At 31.9% G+C, this 12,684-nt stretch overlaps 2 protein-coding genes across 4 annotated transcripts in view; one reads left to right on the top strand and one right to left on the bottom strand.

Annotated features, from left to right (window-relative positions):
* The window catches only part of LOC113812969 (alpha-ketoglutarate-dependent dioxygenase alkB homolog 6), a gene marked incomplete in the record, with an annotated part of 4,125 nt that extends 1,564 nt beyond the window's left edge, over nt 1–2,561 (bottom strand). Inside the window, 3 exon segments of one of the 3 annotated variants that reach the window (XM_070115230.1) lie at nt 586–762; nt 1,592–1,646; nt 2,435–2,561. In XM_070115230.1, coding sequence (XP_069971331.1) covers nt 586–762; nt 1,592–1,624 — 210 coding nt within the window. 3 annotated transcript variants of the gene reach the window in all.
* Nucleotides 2,562–8,556: 5,995 nt separating this feature from the next.
* The window catches only part of LOC113810291 (arrestin domain-containing protein 3), a 15,114-nt gene continuing 10,986 nt past the window's right edge, over nt 8,557–12,684 (top strand). The window contains exons 1-2 of the mRNA XM_027361998.2: nt 8,557–9,120; nt 12,020–12,121. Coding sequence (XP_027217799.1) covers nt 9,006–9,120; nt 12,020–12,121 — 217 coding nt within the window. The 5' untranslated portion in view covers nt 8,557–9,005. The remainder of the gene's footprint in view (nt 9,121–12,019; nt 12,122–12,684) is intronic.

The raw sequence follows: 12,684 nt of genomic DNA, 5'->3' as shown, positions 1-12,684 counted from the left end.
TATCATTATCATTATCATTATCATTATCATTATCATTATCATTATTATTATTATTATTACTATAATAATAATAATAATAATAACAACAATAATGATAATGATAATGATGACAATGATAGTCATTGGAGTAGTAATAGTAGTCTAATAGTAATAGTATCATAATAATAATAATTGCAATAATAATGATAGTAATAATAATAATAATAATAATAATAATAATAATAATAATAATAATAATAATAATAATAATAATAATAATAATAATAATAATAATAATAACAATAACAACAACAACAACAACAACAACAACAACAACAACAACAACAACAACAACAACAACAACAACAACAACAACAACAACAACAACAACAACAACAACAACAACAACAACAAGAAAGAAGAAGAAGAAGAAGAAAAAGAAGAAATAAAAAATTGCATTAAAAATAATTTTCAAAAATAAATAAAATGAACAGCCATAATACTAATAATGATAATTATCTTTATAATAATTTTATCACTACTATTATCACTATTTATGAAACCTACAATATCAACAACAGACACTAAACAAACTAAAAAACAAACCTCGGGAATAGGCTCCGCAACCATGCCCTTGGGATGCGGGAGGCCCCCCCAATTCTGTAACCGACGGTGGGCCAGCTGTTTCCACTTTGGCTTGGGGGCAGAGTAGATCCGCTGCTGGAGGTTTTGTTCCTCCTCGACCGAGATGAAATCAGGGAGGTAGTATGCTGCAGCGGGTGCCTATTGTAGGGGTGAGATTCATGTCAGCGGTGAATGTAAAGGAGTATACAGTGATTGGTTTTCAAGCTTCATAATAATCATAACAATAATAATAAAAATAAAAATGATTCTGAAGGGTAATCATTGTCCGGTTTTATGGTTCATAATGATTATAAAGGTCTGTGTACTGATTATTTTGACTGATAGTTGAGAGTAAAGATAAATCATAAATGCATTTTAAGTGTCCAATAAATGCTTAATCAGAAGGAACTATAATTTTGTTAATAAAATTAAGTTCTCAAATAAGCAATTCATAATCATAAACTGATGCATATATCTGTATCTGTATCTGTATCTGTATCTGTATCTATCTGTCTGTATCTGTATCTGTATCTGTATCTGTATCTGTATCTGTATCTGTATCTGTATCTATCTGTATCTGTATCTGTATCTGTATCTGTATCTGTATCTGTATCTATCTGTATCTGTATCTGTATCTGTATCTGTATCTATCTGTCTGTATCTATCTGTCTGTATCTGTATCTGTATCTGTATCTGTATCTGTATCTGTATCTGTATCTGTATCTTATCTTATCTTATCTATCTGTCTGTATATACTGTGATGCATTCATATAAAACAAAATTATCTTATTACCAGCATTTAGGCCTAATAACAATTGCAGCTCAAAAAGTTGCATAATCGCATATCTTGAAATGAGCTACCAGCATTCTATGTGACAACATACATCTTGCATAAATTTTTATAGTCACTGCTTTATGTAGCATTGAACTGGTCTGATTACTTACGATGTTTTTGCTCTAGTTATTAAAAATATAATAACATACTTACATTCTGTACTCTATAATCCTTTACACACTCCATTCTAGTAATTTCTGGGCAAATTCTGGAAGAAATAATTTGGCAATATATGAATAATTGAGATAATACCTTTTTCAATCCTACTCTAGTTCATGAGTAAATCAATAAACATATTGAGTTTTTAAGTTTTAATATAAAAGTTACTCCTGCTCCTGAAATACTGTTGGATACTGATTTTCTAAAACTTGTAAGAAATAATCATACAGATGCTAATTACCGAATACATAATACATGCAAATACAAATTCCGTATTTTTGGTAAAAAATATACTCAACTTCATTTAACTCTATCTGCTTCACTGTTTTATTTTATTTATTTATTTATTTTTTTTTAATAACCTCACTCAATAAGTTGACTTTATCTTTATATTCGTTCTCCAGTGTTTGTTAAATGTATTGCTATCTTTTTATCATTTCTGTAATTAAATACCACAATTCTGGCAGAGTATCTGATTAATTGCACTTTCAATTGATGACTTGGTTTGCCTCTATGGATACAAATATAAATTTCTACATAATAATATTGCTTATGGTGCTTAACAATGTATATGATACATATAACTAATTTAACCCACATAATATTTGCCCAACAGCTTCACATTTTTGCCACCAGTAGACATATACTACACTGTAACAATGTACTAACTACAACCATTATACAAAAGCATACAAAGCCAAATCATAATGTTACACGATGAACTGATGGCGATGACTATGACGTATCGACTTAGATCATGATTCATATTTTATAAAAAAACACAAAACCGAATGTATTTCTACAACTTATATTATCTCTAAAATGTCTTCAACTTACCTCTCATATCAATCAACAACCTTCCGTGTCTTTTTAATACGTGCTTACAAGCAAAATTGACAGACAAGGAGATTTTGACGTGGAATAAATACTTTCAATGACAATAATGTGATGAGCCTTTGTAAATAATACTAAGAGACGCCAGTCTACAAAGCCCGGTTTCCCTTGACTATGGTTGTTCATTCATAAATAGGTTTTTAAAAGTAATGATGGTCATTGTAGTAATAGTGATAAATAGATAGTACCGGTTAAAAGTCTCAAAAAATAATAATGATGAAAAGGAGTTTAGAACAGGAATAATGTTGTAAACGATACACAATGATTATGATGATGGCGATGATAATACTGTAATAACAAATGAAGAAATAATTTCACGGATGCTTAGGCTTGTGAAAATTATAGTAATGATAATAGGAATAATATAGAGGATCATGAGAACGATTATGAGATAATGATGAAATGATAATAATGATAACAATAACAATAGTGATAATGATAAGAATATCACTAAATAAATAAATAAATAATAATAATAATAATAGTAATGATAATAATAATGATGATAATGATACTAGTAATGATAATAATAACCATAATAATAATCATAGTAATAATAATAATATCCATAATAATGATAATAACAATAAGGATTCTGATAACGATTGTGATAATGATAACGATAATGAGGTAATGATAACAACAATGATAAGAATAATAATGATAATGATAATCATCATAACCATGATAATAATGATAATAATAATAATAATGATAAAAATAAAGATAATGATAGTAATGATAATGATGATAATAATAACAACAATAATAATAATGACAATAATAATGATAACAATAATGATAATGATGATAATACTGTTAATCATATTATGTGGGGGAACCTACTTTGCCCCCCCCCCCACTTCAAAATACATTCCTACGCCTATGATAGCAATGATAATGATAGCAATAATAATGATAATGATAATATTAAAAATAATGATCATATATATTAGAAATAATGATTATAGACAAGAATGATAATGATAATGATATTAGAAATAATCATTATAGATATTTAAAATAATGATTATAGATAGCAATGATAATGATAGCAATGATAATGATAATGATAATGATATTAGAAATAATGATTATAGATATTGGAAATAATGATTGTAGATAGCAATAATAATGATAATGATAATGATGTTGGACATAATGATTATTATCATTATTGTTATAATCATCATCATTACTATGATTACCATTACTCTTATTATTGCCATAGTCCCTATCATTCATCTTATCAAAGCAATAATGATAATGATAACAATAATAATAATAACGATAGTAATAACAATATTGATAATAATGGTAATGGTAGAAATGTAATACTATTGGTACGACTAATAGTACTAGTAATATCATCATTACTCTCAATATCATTTTCATTATTATAATTACTTTCATTATTACAATTGTTATTATTGTGATCCATTATCATTATTGTTATAATTTTCATATTCATTATTGTTGTTAATATTATAATTCATTGTTTTTTTATAATTATTATGATTATTATCATCATTGATCTAACCTTTCGCATTATTACGGTTATGATTACTATCATTATTATCATCATTATTATTATCACAGTCATTATCATTATTTTAATTTTTGTTGTTATTGTCATTGATGTTATTCTTATTTCCTTTATTGCGTTTAGCTATTATTATCATCATTATTATCAGTTATTATTACTGTTACCTTTAACATAATTGTTATCTTTATTATTATTATTGTTATCATTATTATCATTATCATCATCATCATCATTATTATCATCATCAATATCATTATGATCATTGCTATTATTACCATCATTATTATTATCATTATCACTATTGCTATCATTATCATTGCTATTATCTTTATTACTATTACTATTATAATCATTATCTTTTTTATCAGTATGATGATAATATTAATTACTATCTCTATTATTATCATATCACCATCACCATTATCATTATTACAATTATCATCATTATCAATCTTATCATTATCATCACCATCATTAGGGTGACAAAATAATGCCGGTTTGTTAAAACTATTTAAGGGCCAATTATATATACAAATATACAGATATAAAGACATATGCATTTATTTCTGTGTATTTGCATGTCTGCATCTATCAATATTCATCGGATAGGGTCTCGCATAATTGTAACAAAGCGGCCGATAAAAAAACGAAGACGACAAAGGTAAGACTGAAGAAAGAGAGATGGATCAACATCTGTGATCGTATGTCACAGTGCGTTGTTGAATAAAAAAAACGCCTAATTTCGCCAATCTCTAATGCATTACATCATTTCCCATGAATCTTGTTATTCTTTAAATATATTTGCAACTAGACATGTATCCTTGTTGTTTGGAAATATGTTTATTTTCGGTATTGGGTTATTAATACTGATTTCCGTCTGGGACAACAATCATTTGAAAACCACGATGTACGATAATGACCAAATCGGGGTGAAATAAGGTCATGTTCTTTGTCATTTTATTCTTTAAGAAATGTATGTTCTTTGCTTCAGTTATGTTTATAATGTTTCTCTAATCGATTTCTTATACATGAGCGCGATAAAAGCCTGATATTAATGCTAAATTGCACTGTGTCTTTTGTTAGAATACACAGTTTGGGGTAAAATATCAAGTGCTTCCGTAAATCTTTTGTAGATGGTCCCATAAAACAAAAATATGAATTAAGCACCAAATAGAAGCATGACAATAGAAAGAAAATAAATCAAAGAAGAATGAGAAAAGAAACAGCAGGCGCGCGAACGGAAAGAAGGGTAAAAGAGAATAATAATGGTAACAATGAAATCAGATGAAATGAGACAAAGAAAAGATAGTCAGGAGACTAATGAAGATGAAAATTGCCTAAAAAAAGGAGGTAAAGGAGTAAAAACTATACAAAAAATGAAACTAAAATGCAGTTTAAAATGAAAGAAACGGACAGAGAATAATAATTACAATAACATGGAATAGGTAAAAGAGTAGACAAAGGAATGACGTGAAATTAGGTCAAAGGAAAGAGAATATTAAACAAGAAAAGAAAAGGAAGATCGTGCAAAACCTGATAAAGAAGGGAGCAAAAGACACTTGCAAGGAAGGAGGAACGAGTTTAATAATAGCAACAAAATTACACGGGGCACAAATGTAAACAAAGAAAAGACATGAAAGGAGAGAAATACAAACTGAAAGTGAAAACAAACATTAAAATCTGGATTAGAATTACGAAAAGGGCACGGAAAAAGAGAGAGAAAAGAGAAGTGTAGAGAGTAATGTTAATATATAAGGGTGGGCTAGCAATCTTCACAAAGAAATCTAATAAAAGAAAAGACCAATTAAAATGGAAACTAAATTAAATAGAAAAAGACAGGCAAGACATAAACATGGAAATAAGTGGAAGGCAGGGAAGAAAATGAAAACAGTAGAAAACAGAGAAAAGAAGAGAAGAGATGAAGGGATGATTAAATAATTGAATAGCATTTGAACCTACACAAAGGAAGAGCGAGGCAGAGATGGATAAAGAACTGAATGAAAGCTCGACCAAATAGGTCAGATATTGTTCTGTGTACACAAGAAAGAGAGAAATATGTATGTATGTATGTATATATACACGTATACATATATATATATATATACATATATATATATATATATATATATATATATATATATATACACACATGTGTGTGTGTGTGTATATGTGTGTGTGTGTGTGTGTGTGTGTCAGTGTGTGTATGTGTGTGTGTCAGTGTGTGTGTGTACACACACACAGATATATATATATATATATATATATATATATATATATATATACACACACATATGTATGTATGTGTGTGTGTGTATGTGTGTATGTATATGTGTCTGTGTGTATATGTGTGTGTGTGTGTGTGTGTGTGTATGTGTGTGTGTTTGTGTGTGTGTGTGTGTGTGTCTGTGTGTCTATGTGTGTGTGTGTGTGTGCATACACGTATATATACATATGTGTATATATATGTATGTTTATGCGTATATATATGTATGTGTGTGCGCGGGTGTGTATATATACACTTCACACACACACACACACACACACACACACACACACACACACACACACACACACACACACACACACACACACACACACACACACACATATATATATATATATATATATATGTGTGTGTGTGTGTGTGTGTGTGTGTGTGTGTGTGTGTGTGTGTGTGTGTGTGTGTGTGTGTATGTGTATGTGTGTGTGTGTGTGTGTTAATTGCATGTATGAATGTATGGCTGTGTGTGTGTATGTATGTGTATAATTCAGTGCACTTATAATCCCGCTCACATTTACAAGTCTGTTGCACATGTTCTTTGCAAAGCCATCACTGCGCTGCCAACTACATTCGTTATCACCAAGTCCCCATTCCTCCCCCCCCCCCCCGCTCCGACAGTCTCCTTACCCAGCGCAGCCCAGTCCAGCAAGAGAAGAGTGAGAAAACCCTATTATTGCTACAGTCGTTTCCTATCCTATGTTTTCAGTTATGTTTTGTTTCTTGTTATTTAGAGCTTTATCAGTTCGCACGCTCACCATCCTTCGCCTTCTTGCGGTCGTTATTTACTTTCATCTCGTTTATTGCTCTGTTATTACCGGCATTATTTCGTTGTTATCAATTACCCACTGTTTTTACCCTCGCCCTCCAAGCTGTCTCTCCTCGCGTATATAAGCAAATGTGCCGGTCCTTTATTCTACGTAAATCTTTGTCGTGTATCATTATCCGATATTATCTATCAGCCACGACCTATTACCCATCATTATCGTCATTATCCCTTACCTACAGCTTTATCACATTTCTTGATTTTCCACGCCTTCGCCGCACGCAATCTCCTTCAGCTGGAAATAGTGCGACTGTGTCTTATCCCTTGAGTCCGCTACATAAACCTATTATGCATATTTTTAACGGTTTAAAACATGGCCCTTTCTTGCCGCCAGTTTCCGCTACTCACACTCCCACAACTTTATCTTATTTCTTAGTTTTCCTTCCCTTCGCATGCAATCTCCCCTCGTCTCATCTCATGGATTTTTTTTTACGTGAACTTAACTTCATCCGATGTTATCAAGGAGCCATACCCTCTATATACTCTAATCATTATCCTAATCACAATCCCTTACCCGCAGATTTATCACATTGCCTTTATTTCCCTCCCCTTTCCCCTCGCGCCGTACGTAACCTCCCCTCGCCAGTCCTATATCTCGATTTTTTTCTACGTAAACTTAACTTTATCTGATGTTATCAATGAGCCATACTCTCTACTTACAGTAATCGTTATCCCTTATCCGCAGATTTATCACATTTCCTTTATTGCCCTCCCCCTCCCCTCACACCGCACGCAACTTCCCCTCGTCTGTCCCATATCTCAAAAATTTATACGTAAATTTAACATTATCCACACCCTCTACATACCCTAATTATCATCCCGTACCCGCAGATTTATCCCATTTCGTTTATTCTTTTTTTCTTTTTTTTCTACGTAAACCTAACGTAGCTATACCCTCTATATACCCTAATCATTATCCCTTACCCGCAGATTTATCACATTTCCTTTATTTCCCTCCCCCCACACCGCAGGTAACCTCCCCTCTCTGTCCCATATCTCAATTTTTCTCTACGTAAACTTAATTTTATCCATACCCTCTATATACCCTAATCATTATCCCATACCCGCAGATTTATCACATTTCCTTTATTTCTCTTCCTATATCTCAGTTTTTCTCTACGTAAACTTAATTTTATCCATACTCTCTTTATACCCTAATCATTATCCCTTACCCGCAGATTTATCACATTTCCTTTATTTCCCTCCCCCACACCGCACGCAAACTCCCCTCTCTGACCCATATCTCGATTTTTCTTTACGTAAACTTAACTTAGCCATACCCTCTATATACCCTAATCATTATCCCTTACCCACAGATTTATCACGTTTCCTTTATTTCCCTCCCCCACACCGCACGCAACCTCGCCTCGCGTACAACATTATAGCCTTCCAGCGCGCAACATCCCACCAGCAGTGAGTGAGAGAGAGGCACACACAGAGAACCCGGGGAAGCCGCACCCTCCTAAAACATTTTTACGCTTTTAGTTTTTTTTAAAAAGGGGGAACAAGAAGGGAAGGAGAAAGAACCAAGACAAGAAATACTAATTCGGGACGACCTCTTCTCTTCTCTTTTGTTTCCAATCTCTCTCTCTCTTTCAGCAGGAAGACTAGTAGACTGGACCCATTCCCATTCATAAAGATACCCAAGAGAAGGGTACGAATTATCCTTGCAAACGAAAAGAAAGACCCAACTACCATTTTTTCTCTCCCTCCCCACCCCTCGCGAGAATCACGTAACGAAAACACCCAAAGAGACAAAGAGAAGTAAAGACAGAGAGAAAAGAGAGGGGAAAAAAACTCCCAATAGAGGAAGTGTATTGTGTGCTATTGACCTTTACGTGTGTCCCATTAGCGTCCCTTTTGAATGGGGATTAATAGGTTCCTGGTGGTGCTGGAGACTGACCAGGCCGTCTACAGCAGCGGCCAGGATGTGGCTGGCTTCGTCGAGGTCTTCGTCGAGTCCATCATGGCTTGTAGAGGTGTGTGGATATTCATTATGAGAAAGATTCAAAAGGTCTAAGAATCGGTATAGTAGGACCTGTTTAACCAGTTTATTTCATGTATGTAGTGTTGCTAGGTGGACTAGGATCTTTAACTTATTTATGTATTATCTTAATCACTAAGTCACGTACAATCGTCAAAGAGGTTTATAGAAGGGGCATAGATTGAATGATAAGATGGTGCAAAGGAAGTATTGAAATGAAAAGAAGGGTTTGCGTCTTTGTTGTCGTGTAACCGTTTGATTTATCTGTCGTAGCTTGTAGAAGTTTATACAAAAAGTTTGCTGTATATGTTTTTATGCTCTATTTTATATAAATATACTATTTGGTCTGTTTTATCATTGGTGGCAGAAGTCTGTATGACGGAATATTTCTTATCTTTGTTATTACTCCTTTTTCTGTATTTTATGCTTTATTTCATTATACCTGACAGATTTAGCAGCAAAAAGAGGGTACTGTCTTTGGTCTGCAATGTCATCTGTTGTAATTTCAATTTCTATTTGTTCCTGAGTGTGTGTAGAATGTAGTGTCTTTGTTGTACAGACCCATTTTTCTTTGTCTTGGACTTGATCTGCCATGATAGCACAAAAAAAGGTGTAGTGTCTTTGTTATGTTTGTCCTTTTTATTTGTTACATGACTTTCAGAGGTTATTGGGGGAAGGAAGGTGCTGTTTCTTTGTTATTCAGTTCTTGGTTATGGGTGAGGAGTCTTGTGTCTTTGTTGTGCTTGGCCTTACTTATTTGTTCTTGTAGAGGTCTGTAGTGGAAGGAGAGTACTGCCTTTCCTTGTGTTTGTCCTTTTTATTATTTTTTATTAATTTCTATTATTTTTTCTTTTATTATCATTATTGCTTTTTTTTTGCAGCATTTCCTTTGTGTATTTCTTCCAGGCGGTTTCTTTACTAGAGACATTTGAATTGTTATTTCATTTTCTTCTTTGTACTCTTCCTCTTTCTCCTCCTTAACATGGTTATTTAAAGATGTTTGTTTTAGTCTTTTTTTGTTAGTAATTGTACCAAATGAATATATGTAGGTAATTGAATACATTCTGCAGCATTCTTACTTTCAGAAAATATGAATATATTGAATATATACTAATCTGGAAAAGGTATCACTGAGAATAAATGAAATGCCAAAGATATATGTATATATATATATATATATATATATATATATATATATATATATATATATAAATATGTATATATATATATATATATATATATATATATATATATGTATATATATATATGTGTGTATATATATATATATATATATATATATATATATATATATATATATATATATGTATATATATGTATATATATATATATATATATATATATATATATATATATATATATATATATATATATATAAAATCTTATTAATTTTTTATTAAATGTATTGGCAAGGTGAAAGATTTAAAAACTGCTTTTTATGAGGGTGTAAATTAATTTTGTCTGATAAAGGGGTGTGATTTTATAGAAATCCATATTGATATGCAGAGTGGTTGTGATAGTACTTTCCCGATTTTTTATTACTTTAATTTTTGGTAATTCTTTACAGTCCCCAACTCTACGTCACAAAATTTATTCATCTGTCTAAGGTGCCGTGACTGGGCATGCCTGAATGGGAGGGTTGATGGGGGGCTCTACCCTCAACACCCCCTGAGAAACATTGTATTAATCTTGGTATACATGGCATGATAGAGCTGAAACTCAAGAGGCTGAGAGCAGTACTTTCTGTGATCTTTTTTTTTATTACTTATTTATTTGTGGTGATACCTTTCATGTCTGCAAATTGTTTCTTGTACTGAGGACTGCAGTTTTTTGTCCTCAACAAGAATATCATATTCAATTTACCTTAAAGTAGTGTGTACACACCATAAAGATTTTTCTGTACCATGTTTTTAATTCCCTTTGCACTCATTGTCATGTATGTCAGCATTAATTAATTGTGCTAGAATTAATGAATTCCCCTTCTACCAGTGATTTCTTTCTTTCACCCTAATTAAAATGATAATTGTAATTATAATTTCTTTCACGTATCCTTAATTCTAATCCCAAACCTAATTTTATTCCTAACTGCAATCACCCAGTTTTAATCTCTGTCATGATTCTTATTTTCTTTCATCTCCCAGTCCCACATGTAATTTCCATTTTGCTCCCTCTTATGATTCTGATTGCAAACCTAATCTTATTCCTACTCCTAAATCACCCATTGCATCAGTATCTGAATCCCGCATGTATCTCTAACTTCTTTCCCTCATCCAAATTATAATTATAATTTCTTTCCCTTGTACTAATGATAATTTGAGTGTGAATAACTTCCACTCATCCCCTATTCTAATACGAATTTTCTTTTTATCCTAATCCCAGCCGCCTATTCTTCTTTACAGACAAAATTCTGATTTCCTTCCACCTCCCAAGTCCATTTTTAATTCTGATATCTTTTCTACGAGGGCTTATTTCAGATATGAGTTTGATTTCCCTCCACACAGCAGTCTCAGTGACAGTTTTTTATCTTTCCTTTCTCCACCCAGTCTCCTCATCTCGTACATAATTCTGATTCCCTTCTACCAAATTCATATATACTTTTTATTTCTTTCCTCTCATCCTAGATCTTACTCCCAGTCTACCAATAGTTTTGTTGGACAAAGCTGTCTCAGTTACATTTCTACTTTCTTTCCTTTCTCCTCCCTGTCTCCTCATCTCAGGCATAATTCTAATTCCCTTCTACCTCCCAAGTTCATTTGTATTTTTTATTTCTTTCCTCTTATCCCAGATCCCAGTCACAGTCAAATCTCAGACATAAATTTGATTTCCCTCCACATAGCAGTCTCAGCTACAGCTCTCCTTTCTTTCGTGTCTTTCAGCCGTCCTGGTGAAAGCAAGTGGCTTTTGCAAGGTCAACTATTTGGGCAACTTGAATGAGGAGACATACATGCAGGAGACTGTGACTGTGTGGTGCGGCAGCAGTAAGTGAAACGAAAGCATGTGAAGTGAGATTTTTTCTTTATTTGTTTAAATTCTTTTATTTCTATTTTCATTTCTCTTTCTTCATCATATTCGTCAACATTTATGATTTCTTTCTTTTCACTTACTTTTTTATTTTCGTTTTCTTTAAACAAATAATATTCAAAGGTTTGCTCATGAACTGAACAATAAAATATCTTTTGCCTATTCAGCCTCTGTACCACAAACCTGAAGATCACAATTCCATGTAGTATATAGGAAAGAAAATGAGGTACTTTAAAAGCACTGTAAGGATGATGATGATAGTAGACTAATGGAGATAATAATGGTAATGATAATAATAAGGATAATAGTATCGATAATGAGAATTATACCAATGATGATATTGATGATGAGATAATAGTCATAATAATGATAATAATGATAATTATCATAATGATAATACTTGTGATATTTATAGCAATGATATTGATAATAATAATAATGATAATAATATTTATAACAATGATATTATTATTAACAATAATGACAATGATATTAATTGTACAAATTATGCAAAAAATGT

The sequence above is a fragment of the Penaeus vannamei genome, chromosome 37, assembly GCF_042767895.1.
Source record: "Penaeus vannamei isolate JL-2024 chromosome 37, ASM4276789v1, whole genome shotgun sequence".
Taxonomy (NCBI): domain Eukaryota; kingdom Metazoa; phylum Arthropoda; class Malacostraca; order Decapoda; family Penaeidae; genus Penaeus; species Penaeus vannamei.
The sequence above is the reverse complement of the archived record's forward strand: the minus strand, read 5'-3'. Positions and strand labels throughout refer to the sequence as shown.